The sequence below is a fragment of the Anolis sagrei genome, chromosome 5, assembly GCF_037176765.1.
Source record: "Anolis sagrei isolate rAnoSag1 chromosome 5, rAnoSag1.mat, whole genome shotgun sequence".
In the NCBI taxonomy this organism is placed as follows: domain Eukaryota; kingdom Metazoa; phylum Chordata; class Lepidosauria; order Squamata; family Dactyloidae; genus Anolis; species Anolis sagrei.
In genome coordinates, this window is record NC_090025.1 from 186,472,299 (window position 1) to 186,497,826 (window position 25,528).

Consider the following 25,528-nt stretch of genomic DNA (forward strand, 5'->3'; position numbering starts at 1 on the left):
GTCCAGGGTGGGCGAAAGAAGTCTTGTGTGCTTGAAGCAGGTGCAAATGCTGCAAATGGCCACCTTGATTATTTTATTTATTTATTTATTTATTTTTATTAATCAATTTTATATACCGCCACTCCCCAAAGGCTCATATGTGATACATTACATTTAAAATCAAAGAAATTTTTCAATCAACAAAAAAGATAGTAAGTCTTGGAGAGCTCATGTTTCCGCTGGCAAGACATTCCACAGGTAAGGAGCCACCACTGTGAATACTCTACGCTTAGTAAACATCAGGAGAAAGGTCCTAAAATTGGGAACTTCAAGGAAATTCTGATCGTCTGAATGGAGTGATCTCGGGGGTTAGTAGGGGGTAAGGCGGTCCCTCAGGTACTCCGGTCCCAGGCCATATAAGGCCTTGAAAGTAAGAATCAGCACTTTGAAGGTCATCTGGTGCTCAATCGGCAACCAGTGTAGTTGCTGCAAGATTGGAGTGATATGACACCTCGCTGGAACCCCTGCGAGAAGCACTGAATGGTCTTGCAGCTTCAAAGCCGGGCTGGTTGCTCCCTGGGGAATCCTTTGTTGGGTAGTGTTAGCTGGCCCTGATTGATTCTTGTCTGGAATTCCCCTGTTTTTTTAATGTTGCTCTTTATTTACTGTCCTGGAGTCCCCGGTGATGTAGTGGGTTAAACCCTTGTGCTGACAGGACTGAACACTGATAAGTCAGAGGTTCCAATCCTGAGAGAACACGGATGAGCTCCCTCTGTCAGCTCCAGCTTCCCATGTGGGGACATGAGAGAAGCCTCCCACAAGGATGGTAAAACATTAAAACATCCGGGCATCCCCTAGGCAATGTCCTTGCAAGCGGCCAATTCTCTCACACCAGAAGCAACTTGCAGTTTCTGAAGTTGCTCCTGACATGACAAAAATACTGTCCTGATTTTAGAGTTCTTTAACACTGGTAGCCAGATTTGGCTCATTTTCATGGTTTCCTCCTTTCTGTTGAAATTGTCCACATGCTTGTGGATTTCAGTGGTTTCTCTGTGTAGCCTGACATGGTGTTTGTGAGAATGGTCCAGCATTTCTCTGTTCTCCAATAATATGCTGTATCCAGGTTGGTTCGTCGGGTGCTATGGCTGACTTCCCTGGTTGAATTAGTCTGCAGTGCCTTTCATGTTCCTTGATTTGTGTTTGGGTGCTTTAGGGTTTTTTGTTTTGTTTTATTTTTAGTGTAGATGACTTGAACGCAGCTCCCACAAAGCCATGTTTTTGTGACAGATAACACAGTAGCCGCAGTGACGCGCAAAGGCTTCTGGAGTTCTCATCTGATAAGCTGAAAAAGTGCAATCCCTACTGTTGAATGAATTGTAGCTTTTCAGGATCCTTTAGCATTGTATTGTCAAAGCCTTTCAGGGACGGAATCCCTAGGGTATTGTTGTGTGCTTTTTGGGCTGTTATAGCCATGTTCTAGTAGCATTTTCTCCTGACGTTTCGTCTGCACCTGTGGCTGCATTCTCTGCCAAATACACTTTCTAAGCTTGCAAAGATTCCATGTTGGTGCCTTGCAAATCTCCAAATCCCAGGATATAGCATGGAGACATAGCAGATAAGGTGGTATCAAAATGCATTAATTCTACAATGCAGTTGCACTCTATAATAATAATAATTCCATCTCGATTTGGAGTCCAAAGATGGAATCCTTGCAAGCTTAGAAAGCGTAGAAAGGAAGGAATTGGCTAGTAACAAAGCTGCCATTGTACTGTCTGTGGGATGGAAAGCAGGCGGATGAATGAATGGGTCAGGCCCAACCGCCTCCTTCTTCTCCTGATCGTCTTGGCACAATCTACATATTGCACAACAGGGAAAAATACCAGTTGGACTGTCACCCCCATTATCCACACTGCTGGGGATGAAAGGGTTGGTGATACAAAGCTAGCTCATTCCATGGTATAGCAAGCACTAATGGGGCACATTCGAGGGCGTTTTCAATTCCACTTTGCAGCTTGTAGATTCTGGGAGCAGGAATTTATTTATTTACAGTATTTATATCCCGCCCTTCTCGCCCCAAAGGGTACTCAGGGCGAATCCCTCACCCTTCCAGTAGTTAGACACCACTTTTAACTGACGGCTCAATGCTGCAGCATCCAGAGAGCGATAATTTTTGAGAGTCATCGTTCAAAAGTCGCTTCTGGTCCCACTGGACCAGAACCCCTTCCCACTGGAGCATTGCACATCCTATTGGAGTTCTGCAGCACACACAAATGCCTGGGTGTTGCTCTGACCACAAGAAACACTGCTTGAATGTCAAACAAAAAGTGGGTGCTACAAACAAACAATATCATACGAAAGCTGACTGGCACAACCTGGGGATCACAACCAGATACAGTGAAGACATCTGCCCTTGTGCTTTGCTGCTCTGCTGCTGAGTACGCATTCCTGGTGGATGTGGCTCTTGGTAATAAGACATGCTCCCATTAACTAACTAGGAGACTCTTGCAAAACCCTAGATGGGGGATTCTGGGAGCTGTCATCCAGAAAAGAACTCTCTTCCAGCTCTGGCTAGTGATGACGAGCTTAGTGGGGCTACTGGGAGTGGTGGTCCAAAGGGAACTTGGGTGAATGCACATTGTGGAATGAATGCAGTTGGATCCCACTTTTACTGCCCTGGCTCAAGGCTACGGAATCCTGGGATTTGTAGTTTGGTTGGCACTCTAGCTGGTACTGACGACCTGACTGGGGCTACTGGTGGTCAAAAAGGGAACTTGGGTGCATCTACATCGTGGAATGAATGCAGTTGGATCCCACTTTTACCACCCTGGCTCAAGGCTATGGAATCCTGGGATTTGTAGTTTGGCTATGGAATTGTGTATGGGATGTTGGGATTGGCTGGCACTCTGGCTAGGGATGATGACCTGACTGGGGCTACTGGGAGTGGTGGTCCAAAGGGAACTTGGGTGCATCTACATTGTGGAATGAATGCAGTTGGATCCCTGGCTCAAGGGTATGGAATCGTGGGATTTGTAGTTTGGCTGGCACTCTGGCTAGTGATGATGACCTGACTTGGGCTACTGGTGGTCAAAAAGGGAACTTGGGTGCATCTACATTGTGGAATGAATGCAGTTGGATCCCACTTTTACCACCCTGGCTCAAGGCTACGGAATTGTGGGATTTGTAGTTTGGCTATGGAATTGTGGGATTTGTCGTTTGGCTGACACTCTAGCTAGTGATGATGACCTAACTTGGGCTACTGGTGGTCAAAAAGGGAACTTGGGTGCATCTACATTGTGGAATGAATGCAATTGGATCCCACTTTTACCACCCTGACTCAAGGCTATGGAATTGTGGGATTTGTAGTTTGGCTGGCACTTCGGTTGTGATGATGGCCTGACTGGGCCTACTGGGAGTGATGGTCCAAAGGGAACTTGGGTGCATCTACATTGTGGAATGAATGCAGTTGGATCCCACTTTTACTGCCCTGGTTAAAGGTTATGGAATTGTGGGATTTGTAGTTTGGCTGGCACTCTAGCTAGAGATGACGACTTGACTGGGGCTACTGGGAGTGGTGGTCCAAAAGGAACTTGGGTGCATCTACATTGTAGAATGAATGCAGTTGGATCATACTTTTAACACCCTGGCTCAAGGCTACGGAATCCTGGGATTTGTAGTTTGGCTGGCACTCTGGCTAGTGATGACGCCCTGACTGGGGCTACTGGGAGTGGTGGTCAAAAAGGGAACTTGGGTGCAACTATGGAATTGTGGGATTTGTAGTTTGGCTATGGGATGGTGGGATTTGTAGTTTGGCTATGGAATGGTGGGATTTGTAGTTTGGCTGGCACTCTAGCTAATGATGATGACCTGACTGGGGCTACTGGGAGTGGTGGTCCAAAGGGAACTTGGGTGCATCCACATTGTGGAATGAATGCAGTTGGATCCCACTTTTACTGCCTATGGAATCATGGGATTTGTAGTTTGACTGGAGACCTTGCCAAACTACAACTCCCACTGGTCCCCATAGACTTTGAGCCATGGCAGTTCAAGCTGCATCCCTTCCCCAGTGCAGAAGATGCACTCTGGATTTCCCTTTCCCAAGATGGAGCACCCCTGGGAGTTGTAGTTTTGCCAACTAGTCATGAAAGGGATGTAGAGGGAGGAAGGAAGGAAGGAAAGGAGGCAGGCTGTGGCTTCACCCTCTTGCTCGTCCTTGAAGGCGATTGCTGGAGCCGCAGAGGCGGGATCCAATCGCAGGAGCCGACGCCAGAGCCACTCCGGATCCGCCTTCTCCTCTCCTCTCCTCCTCCTTCTCTTCCTCTGCTGACATTGATTGCCTTTCCCTCCCTCCTTCCTTCCTTCCTTCGTCCTTCCTCCTCTTCTTTTCCTCTCGTGGCCTCGCCTTTTTCCAGCTCCGGATCAGCAGCCAAGGTGGGTAGTGCACTCCATCTCTCAGCCCTCTCCCCACAAAAGGATCCCCTTCTCTCTCTCTCTTTGGCAGCATCCCCAAGGCCTTCCTAACCCGGGTTTTGACATTCAGACGAGCAAAAAAAGCCTGCAAAAGGACAAGGGGGGATGTTTGCTTGTGCAGCTGCATCTACACTCAGGAATGGCATCTTGGGAGTTATAGTTTGGCAAGGGTCTAGCATGGATGCAGTTTGGCATCACTTAGAGGCCTTGATCCAATGCTATGGGAATTTTGGGAGTTGTAGTTTGGCAAGGGTGAATGCAGTTTGACATCACTTTAGCAGCCTTTGAGCCACTGCTATTGGAATCTTGGGAGTTGTAGTTTAGCAAGGGTCTAGCATGGATGCAGTTTGGCATCACTTAGAGGCCTTGATCCAATGCTATCTGAACATGAGGAAGAACTTCCTGACTGTGAGAGCCGTTCAGCAGTGGAACTCTCTGCCCCGGAGTGTGGTGGAAGCTCCTTCTTTAGAGGCTGGATGGCCATCTGTCGGGGGTGCTTTGAATGTGATTTTCCTGCTTCTTGGACTGGATGGCCCTTGAGGTCTCTTCCAACTCTATGATTCTCTTGGAATTTTGGGAGTTGTAGTTTGGCAAGGGGTTCATCTGTGCTGTGGAATGGATGCTGTTCCAATGCAATGGGGTCTTGGGAGTTGTAGTTTGGCAAGGGTCCAAAATGGATGCAGTTTGCCATCACTTTAGCGGCCTTGATCCAATGCTATTGGAGTCTTGAGAGTTGTAATTCAGCAAGGGGTACCTCTGCACTGTGGAACGGAGGCAGTTCCAGTGCAATGGCATCTTGGGATTTGTAGTTTGGCAAGGGTCTGGAATGGATGCTGTTTGGCATCACTTTAGAGGCCTTGATCCAAAGCTATTGGAATCTTGGGAGTTGTAGTTCGGCAAGGGGTACATTTACACTGTGGAATGGATGCAGTTCCAATGCAATGACATCTTAGGATTTGTAGTTTGGCAAGGGTTTGGATTGGATGCATTTTGGCATCACTTAGAGGCCTTGATCCAATGCTATTGGAATCTTGGGAGTTGTAGTTTGTCAAGAGTCTAGAATGAATTCAGTTTGGCATCACTTTAGCAGCCTTAATTCAATACTATTGGAGTCTTGGGAGTTGTAGTTTAGCAAGGGTCTAGAATGAATTCAGTTTGGCATCATTTTAGCGGCCTCGATCCAATGCTATTGGAATCTTGGGAGTTGTAGTTTGTCAAGGGTCTAGAATGAATTCAGTTTGGCATCACTTTAGCGGCCTTAATTCAATGCTATTGGAGTCTTGGGATTTGTAGTTTGGCAAGGTTCTAGAATGGATTCAGTTTGGCATCACTTTAGCAGCCTTAATCCAATGCTATTACAATCTTGGGAGTTGTAGTTTGGCAAGGGCGTAGAATGGATGCAGTTTGGCATCAATTTTGCGGCCTTGATCAAACGCTATTGGAATCTTGGGAGTTGTAGTTTGTCAAGGGTCTAGAATGGATTCAGTTTGGCATCACTTTAGCGGCCTTGATCAAATGCTATTGGAGTCTTGGGAGTTGTAGTTTGGCAAGGGTCTAGAATGGATGCAGTTAAATATGACTTTATTACATGCTATTACAATCTTGGGAGTTGTAGTTTGGCAAGAATGGATGCAGTTTGGCATCACTTTTGCGACCTTGACCAATGCTATTGCAGTCTTGGGAGTTGTAGTTTAGCAAGGGTCTAGAATGGATGCACTTAACTATTTATTTATTTACCTTACTTATATACCGCTGTTCTCAGCCCGAAGGCGACATCACTTTAGCGGCCTTAATCAAATGCTATTGGAGTCTTGGGAGTTGTAGTTTGGCAAGGGTCTAGAATGGATGCAGTTAAATATGACTTTATCAAGTGCTTTTGCAATCTTGGGAGTTGTAGTTTGGCAAGAATGGATGCAGTTTGGCATCACTTTAGCTACCTTGATCCAAATCTATTGGAATCTTGGGAGTTGTAGTTCGGCAAGGAGCACATCTATGCTGTGGAATCAATGCAGTTCAGTGCAGTGGCATCTTGTAATTTGTAGTTTGGCAAGGGTCTAGAATGGATGCAGTTTGGCATCACTTTTGCGGCCTTGACCAATGCTATTGCAATCTTGGTAGTTGTAGTTTGGCAAGGGTCTAGAATGGATGCAGTTAAGTATAACTTTACCAAATGCTATTGCTATCTTGGGAGTTGTAGTTTGGGAAGGGGTGCCTCCACACTGTGGAATGGATTGCAGTTTGCTATCGCTTTAGCTGCTATGGAATCCTGGGAATTGTAGTTTGATAAGGCCCCCCAGCATTCAGGCAGAGAGAGCAAAAGCCCTTGTAAAACTACAGTTCCCATGATTACATAGTATGAGGCCATCACAGTTAAAGCGTTTTCAAACTCTGCCATATAGATGCACCCCAGAAACAGATTGACTGGTATCAGGAGGTTCCACTCCTTGCCTTTTCAGTTTGCATGCTTCCCCCAGAAGATTGCATATTGATGTGAAAACGTCCTTGGTGGGACTACAACTTCCATAATTCCCAAAGCTGTAGTGCCTTCCCAATTTCCCCTAAACTCTAGATTCCTCCTGCTTCTTCTTCCAGGATTGCAGATGGAAATCTGCATGGATCAAACAGCGAAAACTCATCTTATCTTGCATCCTTCCAAAGGTCATTCATTGATCCAGGATATCTTTAAGCTTTTGCAATCTAGGCCTTTTCATCACCATTTTCCCCAAGGCCTTGCCTCCTTTTCTCTCTCTTGGAAATGGAGAGTTTGGTCTGTTCTTTACAAAGATGGCTTGTCCATTTTCCTCTTCTTCTTTCCCTCCTTTTCCCCTTCTGGTTGGGCACGTTGCATTTCCACCACAGCGGAGGAAAAATGAGAATGTTACCCTTAGCACCATTGGAGTGGAGACATCACCATTCAATGGGGATGGAGAAGCAGGCATCAACATCACCATCAATACTAATCATAACAATTAATTGATATTATTTGCAATAGCATCTCAGTCAACAATCTATGGGCATTGGTAGGTGTCGGATAAATGCAGTTTCTGGTTGCTTGAGAGTTACTAGTTGAGTCTACTTTGTGGAAAGTGGGGAATAAATATATAATAATAATAATAATAATAATAATAATAATAATAGGCCTAAGTAATATTCTACCCCATGCTATACTATACCATACAACCTGTATTGATTTGGTATTAATATTGAAATACAGGCATTAAAAGCAAATCTAAGACAAGCTTAATGTAACCCAATTTTACTGCACTATAAAAATTGATTTTATTTTAATTTTTATTTAAAGTATTATTTTTTCGTATATATTTTTACTGGTTCCTCGAGAGTTCCCATTAACAGAGAGTCTACTATGTTGTTGATTCCTTAAGAGTTCCAGTTAGCTGAGAGTCTACTATGTTGTTGTTGCAGGTTCCTTAAGAGTTCCTGTTAACTTGTTGTTGCTGGTTCCTTAAGAGTTCCAGTTAACAGAGAGTCTACTATGTTGTTGTTGTTGCTGCTGCTGCTGCTGTTGTTGCTGGTTCCATAAGAGTTCCACTTAACGTGTTGTTGATGGTGGTGGTTCCTTAAGAGTTCCAGTTAACAGAGAGTCTACTTAGTTGTTGCTGCTGTTGCTGGTTCCTTAAGAGTTCCAGTTAACAGAGAGTCTACTATGTTGTTGTTGTTGCTGCTGCTGCTGCTGCTGCTGCTGTTGTTGCTGGTTCCATAAGAGTTCCACTTAACGTGTTGTTGGTGGTGGTGGTTCCTTAAGAGTTCCAGTTAACAGAGAGTCTACTTAGTTGTTGCTGCTGTTGCTGGTTCCTTAAGAGTTCCAGTTAACAGAGAGTCTACTATGTTGTTGTTGTTGCTGCTGCTGCTGCTGCTGCTGCTGTTGTTGCTGGTTCCATAAGAGTTCCACTTAACTTGTTGTTGGTGGTGGTGGTTCCTTAAGAGTTCCAGTTAACAGAGAGTCTACTTAGTTGTTGCTGCTGTTGCTGGTTCCTTAAGAGTTCCAGTTAACAGAGAGTCTACTATGTTGTTGTTGTTGCTGCTGCTGCTGCTGCTGTTGTTGCTGGTTCCATAAGAGTTCCACTTAACTTGTTGTTGTTATTGGTGGTTCCTTAAGAGTTCCAGTTAACAGAGAGTCTACTTAGTTGTTGCTGCTGTTGCTGGTTCCTTAAGAGTTCCAGTTAACAGAGAGTCTACTATGTTGTTGTTGTTGTTGTTGTTGTTGTTGTTGTTGTTATAGGAGCCCCTGGTGGCGAAATGGGTTAAACCCATGTGCCGGCAGGACTGCTGACCAAAAGGTCGGTGGTTTGAATCCTGGGAGTGGGGTGAACTCCCGTCTGTTAGTTCCAGCTTCCCATGTGGGGACATGGGAGGAGCCTCCCACAGGATAGTAAAACATCTGTCTGTCCCCTGGGCAACCTCCTTGCAGAGGACCAATTCTCTCACACCAGAAGCGACTTGCAGTTTCTCAGGTTGCTCCTGACACGAAATAATAATAATAATAAAATTATTATTATTATTATTATTGGGAATAAATTTGCCAAAGCACCATTGTTGCATTTTCTTATTGTCGTGTATTTCCCATCACATATTATTTTTTAAATGAATACTTATTAATGTTATATATGGAGCTCCCGGTGGCGCAGTGGGTTAAACCCCTGTGCCAGCAGGACTGAAGACCGACAGGTCGCAGGTTCGAATCCGGGGAGAGGCGGATGAGCTCCCTCTATCAGCTCCAGCTCCCCATGCGGGGACATGAGAGAAGCCTCCCACTAGGATGATAAAAACATCAAATCATCTGGACATCCCCTGGGCAACGTCCTTGCAGACGGCCAATTCTCTCACACCAGAAGTGACTTGCAGATTCTCAAGTCGCTCCTGACCAGACCAAAAAAAATGTTATATTTTGAAAAGAGGAAAAAATAATCTTTTATTTTCTTCCTCATTCCAAACAGGTAACAGCCTTCCCAATTTGGCTCTGCAAAGTCACAAAGCAGTACAAGGAAGGCAGGGATTGAATGGCAGTGTGGAGAGAAGCATGTGGCATTCTTTCTCTAGAGGCCAAAGAAGACAAATTTCCGGTTCTTGCTAGAAAAATAAAGTCTTGGAGGGGGTGGGGGATGACAACTCCCATAATTTTCCAGCCAACATTGCTGCAGTTGCCCCTTTTCCCAAAGCTCTCAAACTCGAAACTTCTCTTACTTATTCTCATTATTTATATTAGTAATAATTTATATGGGTTGTTGTAGGTTTTTTCGGGCTATATGGCCATGGTCTAGAGGCATTCTTTCCTGACGTTTCGCCTGCATCTATGGCAAGCATCCTCAGAGGTAGTGACCTCACTACCTCTGAGGATGCTTGCCATAGATGCAGGCAAAACGTCAGGAGAGAATGCCTCTAGACCATGGCCAATATAGCCCAAAAAAACCTACAACAACCCAGTGATTCCAGCCATGAAAGCCTTCGACAATAATTTATATTATTATTAATGTGGAAACTTAGGTAAATTGTTTATTTACTACTTTTTACTATTTACTATTGCACTTTTCTCTTTTAAATGGGACTCACAAGTGGCTCACAACATTGGCCCCTTCTACACAGCCGTATGAAATCCAGATTATCTGCTTTGAATTGGGTTATCTGCCAGTGTAGACTCATATAACCCAGTTCAAAGCAGATAATGTGGATTATCTACTTTAATAATTTGGTCTAAAATGTTACCTTTCAGCCCTTCCTAAAGCTTTCCACCTGTCCCAATAAAGCTGGAGCTGTTCCATATTTTTCGGCTCCTTCCAACCACTCCTTGCATGAAGCAATCTATTTGGCACATCAAGATGGAGGAATGAATACTTTAGCAGGGTGCTTTAATGCCCTGGATTGGGCAAGCACATCAGAGTTTTGCTTGCAGATGATGCAAAGCAGCCATGGGTGCCATGTGGCCCTCATATTGCCATTGGACTGCAATTCCCAGCAGGCCTATCCTTCACTGGCAATACTTGGGAGTCATAGTCCAACATGGTTCTTACCTGGTTTTTAATAAGGGACACGGGGTTTTGTGTTTGTTTGTTCTTTTTTTTTTTTTGGGGGGGGGGGACTTTTGAACATTTTGTTTTACGGTCCAGAATTTTAATAATTTATTCAAAAGGAGGACAACTTGTTCCCTCCAATTATTCAGGACTAGGAAAACTGGTAGGCCCAAGCAGCTAATGGCCTGGGATGATGAGGTTTGTAGTCCATATTGTTTGGAAGCTGCCTGGAATATATATATAGTTAGTCCAGTTAGCCCCAGCCAACCTAGCAGTTCAAAAACATGCAAATGTGAGTAGATCAATAGGTACCACTCCGGCGGGAAGGTAACTGCACTCCTTGCAGTCATCACCTTGGAGATGTCTATGGACAACGCCGGCTCTTCGGCTTAGAAATGGAGATGAGCACCACACCCCAGAGTTGGACACGACTGGAATTAATGTCAGGAGAAATCCTTTACCTAATCTAATAATAATAATAATAATAATAATAATAATAATAATAATAATAATGGCGCTCCATGCAGTCATGCTGGCCACATGACCTTGGAGGTGTCTACGGACAACGCCGGCTCTTCGGCTTAGAAATGGAGATGAGCACCACACCCCAGAGTCAGACATGACTGGACTTAATGTCAGGGGACCTTTAACCTAATAATAATAATAATAATAATAATAACTGAAAAAGCTGACACAATATGAGGATTTAAAGATAGATCTGCAAAGACTCTGGCACAAGCCAGTCAAGGTAGTCCCAGTGGTGATTGGCACACTGGGTGCAGTGCCTAAAGACCTTGGCCTGCACTTAAAGACAATTGGCGCTGACAAAATTACCATCTGTCAGCGCCAATTGAGATCTGCATACATCATATAGTCCTAGACACTTGGGAAGTGTGATCAAATACGTGTGATCAAATACAAAAGCCAGCATAGTGATCTTGTTTGTTGTGTACTAATCTTGTTGTGTATCAAATCATAATAGTAAATCATCTTACGTCTTCAAGGCTCAAGGTGGGGTTCTACATAGTTGAAATACAGATAAAAATGCAAAACCTTAAAACACATATATTAAAAGATGAAGATATACAATCAAAAGACAGTAATATCATGCATAACATAGCAAGCTGGTGTGTTATCTATCTGACATCCCTCTAGGGCACAGTGTCATTCCAAAGTTGTTATTTACATTATTCGCTCCAATTTAGATCAGCTAATTACTGCTATTTGTGTGTTACTCTTGGTTATAAAATATTGCTCTATTTTATAACCAGTATTTTCTCAGTGTGCAAGGACTCTGAGCTTTGTAGTCTTCAGAATACCATCCCAAGCTGGCATTCCTACCATTGGTCCATTTACTTACCCGTTGCATCTCATGATTTCAGACTGGAGACCTTCCTATCCCTACTTGGAGACATCAGGGCCCTTTTACACCATGCCAAATACAACTATGATTCAGCTGCTTCCAGTAGAATCCTGAGATTAACAGTTTAATGCTTTCTTGCTGAGAAGTCTTAAGGTCATGTCTACACTTCAGAATGAACGCAGTTTGACACCGCTTTAACTGCCATGGCTCAGTGCAGTAGAATACTATGAGTTGTAGCTTGGTGAAGCCCCAGCACTCTGTTCCAGAGAAGGCTAAAGACCTTATAAAACTAAAACTTCCACAATTTCATAACATTGAGCTATGAAGGAGCCTCCGATGGTGCAATGGGTTAAACCCTTATGCCGGCAGGTCTCTGCTTCGAATCCAGGGATTGGGGTGAGCTCCCATCTGTCAGCTCCAGCTTCCCATGCGGGAACATGAGAGGAGCATCCCACAGGATGGTCAAACATCCGGTCACCCTCTGGGTAACGTCCTTGCAGACGGCCAATTCTCTCACACCAGAAGCGACTTGCAGTTTCTCAAGTCGCTCCTGAAATTAGGGGGGGAAAAAAACTATGGAGTTAAAGTAGTGTCAGATTGCACTCATTCTACAATGTGCACGAACTGCAAATCCAAAGATCCCACAAAATTATTGCTGAGATTTAGGAGTTCTGGCGATTCCAGAAGCCTCAACAATAGCTTCTAATGCTTCTGTTTTCAAACACTTTGGAGGGAATCTGTTCCAGACTTTAGCCAAACTTCAAAGGAGCAGTCCAAGTTTATTCATCTTGGATATGGTTAGAGTCAGCACCCTACTTACAGTATATACTCGAGCAATTATTCCTTTATTATTACCAATATTATTAAATTTCCATTATTTACTCTATTATTATATTTATTATTTTACTCTATTATTGTCATTATTGCATGTATTACTTTATTATTACCAATATTATTAAACTTCCATTATTTACTCTACTATTATTTTTATTACATGTTAATGCATTTATTATTTTACTCTATCATGTTAGGTAATAGGTAAGAACATTTACATTGAAGGAGGTTAGAATAATGTTTTAATCAGAGTTGGGCAGTCTTATCTTAAATTACAGTTGTATGTAAATACTCGAAAACATTTAACCTACTGATGTTTACTAAATTTCTTACCCTCGGCTTATACTCGAGTCAATACGTTTTTGCAGTTTTTTGTGGTAAAATTAGGTGCCTCGGCTTATATTCGGGTCGGCTTATACTCTAGTATATACGGTATTTGGGAGCTGCCATTGTCCACTTCGGGTTGTTGTAGGTTTTTTTGGGCTATATGGCCATGGTCTAGAGGCATTCTCTCCTGACGTTTCGCCTGCATCTATAGAATCATAGAATCAAAGAGTTGGAAGAGACCTCCTGGGCCATCCAGTCCAACCCCCTGCCAAGAAGCAGGAATATTGCATTCAAATCACCCCTGACAGATGGCCATCCAGCCTCTGCTTAAAAGCTTCCAAAGAAGGAGCCTCCACCACACTGCTGAACGGCTCTCACAGTCAGGAAGTTCTTCCTCATGTTCAGATGGAATCTCCTCTCTTGTAGTTTGAAGCCATTGTTCCGCGTCCTAGTCTCCAAGGAAGCAGAAAACAAGCTTGCTCCCTCCTCCCTGTGGCTTCCTCTCACATATTTATACGTGGCTATCATATCTCCTCTCAGCCTTCTCTTCTTCAGGCTAAACATGCCCAGTTCCCTAAGCCGCTCCTCATAGGGCTTGTTCTCCAGACCCTTGATCATTTTAGTCGCCCTCCTCTGGACACATTCCAGCTTGTCAATATCTCTCTTGAATTGTGGTGCCCAGAACTGGACAAGATGCAGGCGAAACGTCAGGAGAGAATGCCTCTAGACCATGGTCATATAGCCCGAAAAAACCTACAACAACCCAGTGATTCCGGCCATGAAAGCCTTTGACAATACATTGCCCACTTTGCTTTCTCATGGGCAAAGTATTGGGAAAATTAAGACCAGTTTCTATCTACAGTTCCATCTGGTGGACCATCATGTTAGGTAAACACTAAGCTGGAAATGTTGTTCTACTCCTCAGCTCATTTCCAACCATTTTTTGGTTTTAGAAAGGGAAAGAGAAATAGATCAAGGGTTTTGACAGTTTTGAGGTACACTTTTGATGTATTTGGGGCTTGAAAATCAACCCAAATATTTGTTTTGGGGGAAGTTGATGACCCAAATCATCCCATAGGCTACACTTACTCCTGCATTTGTAGAATCAGACTCCAAATAAGCAATTCACTCATTTCAGTTCCTTGGCTTCTTCCCAACTTGATTAGATAGACGGAGGCACATGGAAATGACTTAGATTTGATATCCCCCCTTCCCCCAATTCCCATTTTGTCTGTTATTGTAGACTGTAAGCCCATCTGGGCAGGGACCATGTCAGTTCTGTGTCGCCAGCACGCCGTCGCTTCCCGAAAGCAGTAGAAGTTCATTATGAGCGGCTTCACTTACTTAATTTTTTACAACTACTCGGGTGCGTTGAACGGCTTGGAAGGAGGCCGCCGGTGGCCAGCAAACCGGGGCATCGAGGAGAAGGTAAGCACGAGAGTGTAGACGCAGCAAGAGGAGCACATTCAGGGAAGATGAACGATTCCTGAGTCTTACTTCTCAATATCAAGAGCAAACATCCTTGCTGGATCATATCAGATGGGAGAATTTCCAGAATTGTGCTCTGTGTTTAATGGACCTCTTTATGAGCTGATATACGTTGCATCTACACTGTGGAGTAAATTCAACTTGACCACACTTTTAAGTGCCATGGCTCAATACTTTGGAATCATGGGAGTTGTGGTATATCAAACTACAACTCCCATGATTCCATGACATTGAACCGTGGTAGTTAAAGTGGTGTCAAACTACATTAAATCATGCTTATGGATTTCAGTGGCTTCTGACGTGGTAGTTGTGAGAGTGGTCCAGCATTTCTTTGTCCTCAAATAATATGTTGTGTCCAGATTGGTTCATCAGGTGCTCTGCTATGGCTGACTTCTCTGGTTGAAGTAGTCTGCAGTGCCTTTCATGTTCCTTTCTGTAGAAAGGACAATTTGGAGACGTTCTCCCATTTTCGTTGCTTATTTCTTAATCAACCTGGGGGTCGGGACCCCTGAGGAGGTCGCGAAGGGGTGTCAGAGGGGTCGCCAAAGACCATCAGAAAACACAGTATTTTCTGATGGTCATGGTGATTCCATGTGGGAAGTTTTGAGCCAATTCTATCATTGCTGGAGTTCAGAATGTTCTTATATTGTAATGAACTATAAATCCCAGCAACTACAACTCCCAAAAGTCAAGGTTTATTTTCCCTAGGCTCCACCATTGTTCACATTTGAGCATATTGAGTATTTGTGACAAGTTTGGTCCAGATCCACCATTGCGTGAGTCCACAGTGTTCTCTGGATGTAGGTGAACTACAACTCCCAAACTCAAGGTCAATACCCACCAAACTCTTCCAGTGTTTTCTGTTGGTCATGGGAGTTCTGTGTGGCAAATTAGGTTCAAACCCCTCGCTGATGGAGTTCAGAATGCTCTTTGATTACAGATGAACTATAAATCCCAGCAACTACAACCCCCGAATTACAAAATCAATCCTCCCCCAACCCTACTAGCATTTACATGTGGGTGCATTGAGTATTTGTGCCCAGTTTGGTCCAGTGAATGACAATACATCTTGCATATCTAATATTTACATTATGATTTATAATAGTAGTGAAATGACTGTTATGAAGTAGCAACAAAAACAGTGTTATGGTTGGGGGTCACCACAACATGGGGGACTGTATTCAGGGGTCACGGTATTAGGAAGGTTGAGAACCACTGATCTAAATCACATATGCCAGAGTAGAGCCCTGGAGAAACAGTTGAACTCCTTCTATTGTACCTTCTGTCATTGTAGATTGAAAATGTACTGTGAATTCAAACGGTTAGGCGGGTCCCTAAACGGTTTGGAACCCGCCTACCTGCGTGACCGCATCTCTGTGTAGGAACCCACACGATCTCTTCATTCATCTGGAGAGGCCCTGCTTATGATCCCACCGGCATTGCAAGCACGATTGGTGGGAACGAGGGATAGGGCTTTCTCAGTGGTGGCCCCTCGACTCTGGAGCTCTCTCCCTAAGGACATCAGGCAGGTCCCGCCACTAGCAATCTTTAGGAGGAGCTTGAAAACGTGGTTGTTCCAGTGTGCCTTTCCAGAATCAGGAATCTCCTAGCATTATGTCCCAACGCACTTTATCAGAGATTCAGGATATCTGCTTGCCCATCCCCCTCCAAACTCCCCACCTTGCCATGCCCAGCACTTTTTAATTTTTAATTGTTACATTTGGCCCGGCCATTGCTTTTAATTGTGTCATTGGGTGTTGTTAATGTTATTGCTTTGTTTTTTGAGTTATCGCATTGTTGTTGTTGCTGTTGTTTTTGTTGTTGTATTTGGGCTCGGCCTCTTGTAAGCCGCACTGAGTCCTTCGGGAGATGGTAAGGTAAAGGTAAAGGTAGTCCCCTGACATTAAGTCCAGTCATGTCTGACTCTGGGGTGTGGTGCTCATCTCCATTTCTAAGCCGAAGAGCCAGCGTTGTCCATAGACACCTCCAAAATCATGTGGCCAGCATGACTGCATGGAGCGCCGTTACCTTCCCACAGGAGCGGTACCTATTGATCTACTCACATTTGCATGTTTTCGAACTGCTAGGTTGGCAGAAGCTAGGGCTGACAGCGGAAGCTCACGCCGCTCCCTGGAATCGAACCTGCAACCTTTTGGTCAACAAGCTCAGCAGCTCAGTGCTTTAACCCACTGCGCCACCAGGGAGATGGTAGCGGGGTACAAATAAAGGTTTATTTATTATTTATTTATTTATTTAGTTTTGCTTTTATAAGAATTATCAGCTCAGTGCTATGAAATGCTTTTCCACCTTCATCCCTTGGGTCAGATATCCTACAATTCAAACTGTTATTTCCCTCCCAGTGTATGCATGGCCATTCTGCAGTATTGCATATTGAAATTGCTGACATCTTCACCCCATTCACTGTGACCTTCTCTTTCTTAATGTGCAGCAGATAGAGGAACCATGCATACCCCATGTATTCTGCATTAGTCTCTTTAAATCCAACATGGTTGTTTTTGATATGCATCCCAGAGGTGCACAATATTCAGCTCTTTTGTTTAAAATTGGGATGATAAGTTATGGCTGGGCCCCCTGGGTTAAACCGCTGAGTTGCTGAACTTGCTGACCAAAAGGCTGGTGGTTCGAATCCAGGGCGCGGGTGAGCTCCCACTATTAGGCCCAGCTTCTGCCAACCTAGTAGTTCGTAAACATGCAAATGTGAGTAGATCAATAGGGAAGGTAATGGCGCTCCATGCAGTCATGCTGGCCACATGACCTTGGAGGTGTCTATGGACAACGCCGGCTCTTCGGCTTAGAAAAAGAGATGAGCACCACCACTATCCCCCCCTCCCCCCCCCCCCCGAGTCTGACACGACTAGACTTAATGTCAAGGGAAATCTTTACCTTTTTCCTAAGTTATGGCCTTCCAGAAATGGCTGGACTACAAATCCCAGAATTCTTGTGTTGACCAGAGCTGATAGAATTTCAAATCCAACAACATTTGGAAGGCTACCACTTGATCAACTTTGCTCTTAGCCTTTGAGGGACACTCATCTTCAAAGAATGAAAGTGCATGGTTGTGGAACAGCCATTGACAATCTCTCTTGGCATTCTGTTTTTGTCCCAAGTGTGGAGCAACAAATTAGTTTATTTTATTTATTTACAGCTTTTATATTCCGCCCTTCTCACCCCGCAGGGGACTCAGGGCGGATTACAGTGTACACATATATGGCAAACATTCAATGCCAATTTTGACATACAACATATACAGACATAGACAGAGGCTATTTAACTTTTTTCTGGCCACCAGGGGAGCTGTCGCTTTCATCCATCTGCGACACTAATGAAGTACTTCTGCATTCCCCGCATGCTTTTTGCTGGAGTGCTTGCTGGAGTCTTTTTTTTTATGGCCTCATAAATTAGTTAATTTAGCCTCCCCACACTTTAAGGTGGTACCTAATTTTCCTACTTGACTGATGCAACTGTCTTTCAGGTTGCAAAGGTCGACAACAGGCTACACAATTGGTTGGAAACCCACTCCAACCCGGGCTGGCTTCGAACTCATGACCTTTTTGGTCAGAGCGATCTTAATGCAGCTGACACTCAGCCAGCTGCCCCACAATCCCGGTTCTTACAAATCACATTCTGTCTGTTTGAAAGAATAACAGCTGGACATTGGGAGGCAAGCCTGCAGAGCTTTGAAAAATGACCTTTTAGATTGCATCTCCCAGAAGTAGCATGCTGGCTAGAGCCTTTTGGGAACTGTGGTCCAAAAATATAATTTTCCGGTTCTTAAAGAGAGGTATGCTGCTCTGATTGTAGATCTCACTTGAAAAAATTTAGATTGTTTCAGAGAGATTTGTTCAGAAGGTTGTTGTTGTTGTTTATTCATTCAGTCATTTCCGACTCTTCGTGACCTCATGGACCATCCCACTCCAGAGCTCCCTGTCAGAAGGTTATGTTGAAAGCATTTCACATGCTACTTGACAGATTTGGGGAGATGCAATCCGAAATGTTGGATTGCAATCCAAAAAGTTGGCTTCCACTCCCATTTTCAAAGCTCTGTTACTCATTTCCCCGCATACCTCAACCTTGAATCCGTTCAAAGCTCAGGCGAGCCTGGCTTTCCTTTTGAAGGACATGGAAACCTCAGCTTTTCCATCTTTCTTTTGCAGAGAGCCATGGCTTCCCTCAAGGACAAGCTCATTACGCCTATTGCCCAGCCGGCAACCCAGCCCATCAACAAGGTGACCATCGTGGGAGTTGGCCAAGTTGGGATGGCCTGTGCCATCAGCGTCCTGGAAAAGGTAAGTCGTTACTGGATATAATACAATAAAATGTTATATAATGTTTTCCCTTGCCCTTCATATTACTCTCCTCTCTCTTGACAATTTATTAGATATTTGTTCAGATTTATTGATTTGCGAACACTAATCTTAGCATCCCTATCCCTCCTTGTATCCCTACCTTACCTTTGGGAAAAATAATAAACATAAATATATATTTTTTAAAAATGTAACTTTCAAAACTAAGGGGGAGTTGATTACTTTTGGAGCACAATACCCTCGACCTCACAATTGTGGCGGGGAAAACAAAGTATGGATCATCGATGTTGTAATTCCAGGTGACAGCGGAATATGAGGGTTTAAAGATAGAACTCTAAAATCAGGACAGTAAAGAAAGAACACTAAAAAAAACAGGGGAATTTCAGACAAGAAAGAATCAGGGCCAGCTAACACTCCCAACAAAGGATTCCCCCCAGGCAGCAACCAGCCAGGCTTTGAAGCTACAAGGCCATTAAATGCTAATCAAGGGGACCAATTGCAACATTAACACCTGTCTCAAGCAGACAAGAGTTCTTTCTCCCACCCTGGATATTCCACAGATATAGAAAACTCACTTGCCTAGCTTCCAACAGACCTCAAAACCTCTGAGGATGCCTGACATAGATGTGGGTGAAATGTCAGGAGAGAATGCTTCTGGAACAGCAACCCAAAAGTGAAGCCACTTTATTGAGGTTACAAGTAATGGTCTTTCAAAAATAATTAGGTATTTTGTAATTACTTGCAAATAACTATCTTTCTGCTAATTTACTTCTAATTCATTGCATGCATGCTCTGCTGGGAAGGGATCCTGTGTATTAAGATTCATAGAGGCTTTTGGCAGAATGGGCCATGGATTCATTCTCAAACGGACTGAATATGTGCCATTGTGAAGTCATAGCTAGACCTCACATGATTGCTTTTAATGCGCAAGGATTTCAGTGACATCCCCAGCTATGCAAACACCAAGTTATACAGCCTTATATAAACAGTGGAGTCAAGGGATCACAAGACGCAAGAGCCGATTGCTACGTAAAGCTCTAATGTACACAGAAAAGCACAGCGGCCATTCAGAATGGCTATAATTGGCGGCAGTTGCAAGTTGACATTGCTAGAAAGGTTTGGAAGAGGAAGCCTTGGATTTGATTGAGCTCAAACAGATAGAATCATAGAATCAAAGAGTTGGAAGAGACCTCATGAGCCATCCAGTCCAACCCCCTGCCAAGAAGCAGGAATATTGCATTCAAATCATCCCTGACAGATGGCCATCCAGCCTCTGTTTAAAAGCTTCCAAAGAAGGAGCCTCCACCACACTCTGGGGCAGAGAGTTCCACTGCTGAACGGCTCTCACAGTCAGGAAGTTCTTCCTCATCTTCAGATGGAATCTCCCCTCTTGTAGTTTGAAGCCATTGTTCCACGTCCTAGACTCCAAGGAAGCAGAAAACAAGCTTGCTCCCTCCTCCCTGTGGCTTCCTCTCACGTATTTATACATGGCTATCATATCTCCTCTCAGCCTTCTCTTCTTCAGGCTAAACATGCCCAGCTCCTTAAGCCGCTCCTCATAGGGCTTGTTCTCCAGACCCTTGATCATTTCAGTCGCCCTCCTCTGGACACATTCCAACTTGTCAATATCTCTCTTCAATTGTGGTGCCCAGAATTGGACACAATATTCCAGGTGTGGTCTAACCAAAGCAGAATAGAGGGGTAGCATGACTTCCCTAGATCTAAACACTAAGCTCCTATTGATGCAGGCCAAAATCCCATTGGTTTTTTTTTTGCCATCACATCACATTCCTGGCTCATGTTTAGCTTGTTGTCCACAAGGACTCCAGGATCTTTTTCACACGTACTGCTGTCGAGCCAGGCGTTGTCCTCCATTCTGTATCTTTGCATTTCGTTTTTCCTGCCAAAGTGGAGTATCTTGCATTTGTCCCTGTTGAACTTCATTTTGTTAGTTTTGGCCCATCTCTCTAATCTGTCAAGATAATCTTGAATCCTGCTCCTGTCCTCTGGACTATTGGCTATCCCTCCCAATTTGGTGTCGTCTGCAAACTTGATGATCCTGACTTCTAACCCTTCATCTAAGTCATTAATAAAGATGTTGAACAGGACCGGGCCCAGGAGATAAAATCATGTTTCCCGATATCTGGATTGCTGATGCATGTATCCAATAGATAGATGCAAAGTTTGGAAAAAAAATTATAATGTATGGCAAGTCACTTTGTTGCCCTGGAGATTGGGTGATATAATGCCTCAAAAGTATTTTTCTCAGACTCCGGTTCTGTCCTGTTATACAAAAAGGCATCAAGACATTCTGGGTACAAAATGACCACCCAGCAATAGGTCTGTTGCAATATCAGCTTTCCACCTACAGCCCACCCTCTGCATTTGTGCATTTGACTTTTGCAGATTTGATTATTCACGGATTTGAGGAATACGTTCTCTCTAGGGATCTGTAGGTCCTCCAGGATGATTATAAGGTCAAACTCTGGTGAAAGTTGACCATATAATCCAGTGGTTTTCAACCTGTGGGTTCCCAGATGTTTTGGTCTTCGATTCCCAGAAATCCTAACAGCTGTTAAACTGGCTGGGATTTTTGGGAGTTGTAGTCCAAAACACCTGGGGGTCAGGACCCTGGAGGGGTCTCCAAAGACCATCAGAAAACAGAATTTTCTGTTGGTCTTGGGATTCTGTGTGGGAAGTTTGGCCCAATTATATTGATGGTGGGGTTCAGAATGCTCTTTGAATGTAGGTAAACTATAAATCCCAGCAACTGCAACTCCCAAATGTCAAGGTCTGTTTTCCCCAAACCCCACCAGTGCTCACATTTGGGCATATTGAGTATTCATGCCAAATTTGGTTCAGGTCCATCATTGAGTCCACAGTTCATGTAGGTGAACTACAACTCCAAAACTCAAGATCAATGTCCACCAAACCCGTCCAGTATTTTCTGTTGGTCATGGGAGTTCTGTGTGCCAAGTTTGGTTCGATTCCATCGTTGGTGGAGTTCAGAATGCTCTTTAATTGTAGGTGTACTATAAATCCCAGCAACTACAACTCCCAAATGACAAAATCAATCCCCCCCAACCCCACCAGTATTCAAATTTGGGCGCATTGGGTATTTGTGCCAAGTTTGGTCCAATGAATGAAGATACATCCTGCATATCAGATATTTACAGTATGATTCATAACAGTAGCAAAATTACAATTATGAAGAAACAAAGAAATAATGTTATTGTTTGTTTGTTTATTTATTTATTTGCTACATTTGTATCCTGCCCCTCTCAGCCCTCAGGCGACTCGTGGCGGTTCACAAGGCAACAATTTAATGCCAATTACATCATAAAAACATTTAAAAGCATTAACATATCAAATAAAACCATAACAATCATAAAAACAAATCAATTTGTCTCCTAGATGAAACATAATACGATCTCGTAATCCAATTGTTCCATAATCATATGTCTGTTACACTGCTTTTTCAAATGCCTGCTCAAACAGCCAGGTTTTGACTTTTTTCGGGAGGTCAAAAAAGGAGGGAGTCTTTAGGAAGGGGCCACCACTGAGAAGGCCCTGTCTCTCATCCCCGCCAAACGTATTTGTGACGCAGATGGAGTTGAGAGCAGTCCAAGATGGTTCATAAGGGGAGATGCGTTTGGACAGGTAAGTTGGGCTAGAACTGTTTAGGTTGGGGGTCACCACAACATGAGGAACTGTACTATGGTGTCGCGTCATTAGGAAGGTTGAGAAACACTGATCTTGGGAATCCCTAGGTCCTCCAGGGTGATTATGAGGTCAACATCTGGTGGAAGTTGACCATATAATCTGCCTTGGAGGGCTTAGAGCTTCCTAGGGAGTTGTTTTCTCAGGTTAAAACAGAGTTGTTCCTCACTTTTGCAGGGGTCCTGCAGCCCTCATCCATGTGAAAGTGGAGGGCCTACTGCACCTTAAGCCATTACGATTTTTCTTTTGACACCAGGGTCTCTGCGATGAACTTGCCCTGGTGGATGTCCTGGAAGACAAGCTGAAAGGGGAAATGATGGATCTGCAGCATGGAAGCTTATTTCTTAAAACGCACAAGATCATAGCAGGCAAAGGTAAAGTGTGGTTTGAGTTGAAAAGACAGTTCTTTGTATCTTCAGATTTTATGGCAGGAGATAAATGTGAAACAGAACGTGGCTTTTAACACTCAGGGGCAACAATATTGTTAAGATCTAGCCTCGTTTTTGCAAGAGATCAGGAATGGCTTGCGAGTGAATAGATGGAGTGGGAGCAAAGAAAATGGAGTGCCTTATTTGTTTTGCTACTTTGCAACCTGTAGGCAGGGAGTTCCAGAAAAAGATCTACTTCTGCTTCATTGACTATTCTAAAGCCTTTGACTGTGTGGATCATAATAAATTGTGGCAAGTTCTTGGTGGGATGGGCATACCAAGCCACCTTGTCTCTCTCCTGAGGAATCTGTACAAGGACCAAGTAGCAACAGTCAGAACTGACCACGGAACAACAGACTGGTTCAAGATTGGGAAAGGCGTACGGCAAGGCTGCATACTCTCACCCAACCTTTTTAACTTGTATGCAGAATACATCATGCGATGTGCAGGGCTTGACAAATACAAGGCTGGGGTGAAAATTGCTGGAAGAAACATTAACAACCTCAGATATGCAGATGACACCACTCTGATGGCCGAAAGCGAGGAGGAGCTGAGGAGCCTTCTAATCAAGGTGAAAGAAGAAAGCGCAAAAGCCGGGTTGCAGCTAAACGTCAAAAAAACCAAGATTATGGCAACAAGAATGATTGACAACTGGGAAATAGAGGGAGAAAATGTGGAGGCCGTGACAGACTTTGTATTTCTAGGCGCAAAGATGACTGCAGATGCAGACTGTGGCCAGGAAATCAGAAGGCGATTACTTGGAGGAGAGCAATGTCCAGTCTCGATAAAATAGTGAAGAGTAGAGACATCACACTGGCAACAAAGATCTGCCTAGTCAAAGCCATGATATTCCCTGTAGTAACCTACGGATGTGAGAGCTGGACCTTAGGGAAGGCTGAGCGAAGGAAGATCGATGCTTTTGAGCTGTGGTGCTGGAGGAAAGTTCTGAGAGTGCCTTGGACTGCGAGAAGATCCAACCAGTCCATCCTCCAGGAAATAAAGCCCGACTGCTCACTGGAGGGAAGGATACTAGAGGCAAAGTTGAAGTACTTTGGCCACATCATGAGGAGACAGCAAAGCCTAGAGAAGACAATTATGCTGGGGAAAGTGGAAAGCAAAAGGAAGAGGGGCCGACCAAGGGCAAGATGGATGGATGGCATCCTTGAAGTGACTGGACTGACCTTGAAGGAGCTGGGGGTGGTGACGGCCGACAGGGAGCTCTGGCGTGGGCTGGTCCATGAGGTCACGAAGAGTCGGAGATGACTGAATGAATGAACAACAACAAGTGGAATTGAGATTCTGTTCAGTCATCACATTCCAGAAATAACATTGGAAATTGTATTTTTGGAATGCAAGTCCCAGAATCTCCCAGGCAGTGTAGCAATAGACTTCTGTAATCTGAGTTTTAGAATCCAAGAAAAATACCTTTCTGCCCCTGTCCTTCCCTATTCTAGTACATTGGTTAGAAATCCAGAGAGTAGTAAGTGAGATGGATTCATTCCTGACAGCGTTCATTTATCATCTTTATGTCTCAGGAATCTCAGTGGTTTTCTCTGTTTTGTATCTCTTCAATCATCTGGAGAGGCCCTGCTCACGCTCCCACCTCCATCACAGGCACGATTGGTGGGGACAAGGGAGAGGGCCTTCTCCGTGGTGGCCCCTCGACTCTGGAATTCACTCCCTAAGGACATCAGACATGCCCCAACGCTGGCAGTCTTTAGGAGGAGCCTGAAAACATGATTGTTCCAGTGTGCCTTCCCAGAATAAGGAGAATCTCGCACCAATATGCCCTCATAATGCACTTTAATACTGACTTAGGACTGTCTGCGCGCCCTCATCTTTCTCCAAAAACTCTATCCTAATTTGCCTTACCTTGTTCATGCCCAGCACTTTTTAAATTTTAAATTTGAATTTTACATTTGGCCCGGCCATTGGTTTTTAAATGCTGTATGTTTTTGAGATTGTTATCGTTTATTGCTTATTGTGTATTTTTTGTTTTTGAGTTTATTTCAACTGTTTTGTATTGATTTATTGTTATTGCTTCTGTTTATTGATGTGTTGTGGTCTTGGCCTCATGTAAGCCGCACCGAGTCCCTTGGGGAGATGGTAGCGGGGTACAAATAAAGTATTATTATTATTATTATTATTATTATTATTATTATTATCTGATTCTCACAACAACCCTATGAGGTAGGCTAGTCTGGGAAAAAGAGACAGTAGCCTGCCCCAAATGAGCCATGGAGTATTCTGGCTATGTCAGAATCTGAACCCTGTTATTCCTGGTTCTGCTTTGGCAAACTATTCCCAAATAACATTTCTGGTTATCTCTTGTTTGCAGATTACGCTGTCACTTCTAATTCTAAGGTGGTCGTGGTCACCGCTGGTGTCCGTCAGCAGGAAGGGGAAAGCCGCCTTGATCTCGTCCAGAGGAACGTGAATGTCTTCAAGTTCATCATCCCGCAGGTGGTGAAGTACAGTCCAGACTGCATCATCTTGGTTGTTTCGAACCCAGGTAAAGTGGGGTTATTGTGAGGCCTCTCGCATTTCCGTCTGTGTCCTGTTTTGAATCTT

At 44.0% G+C, this 25,528-nt stretch overlaps 1 protein-coding gene across 1 annotated transcript in view; it reads left to right on the top strand.

The window, feature by feature from the left end:
- The first annotated feature begins 4,258 nt into the window (after positions 1-4,258).
- The window catches only part of LDHB (lactate dehydrogenase B), a 28,352-nt gene continuing 7,082 nt past the window's right edge, over positions 4,259-25,528 (top strand). Inside the window, exons 1-4 of the mRNA XM_060776531.2 lie at positions 4,259-4,407; positions 18,660-18,791; positions 22,786-22,903; positions 25,296-25,469. Of these exons, the coding sequence (XP_060632514.2) occupies positions 18,666-18,791; positions 22,786-22,903; positions 25,296-25,469 (418 nt within the window). The 5' untranslated portion in view covers positions 4,259-4,407; positions 18,660-18,665. The remainder of the gene's footprint in view (positions 4,408-18,659; positions 18,792-22,785; positions 22,904-25,295; positions 25,470-25,528) is intronic.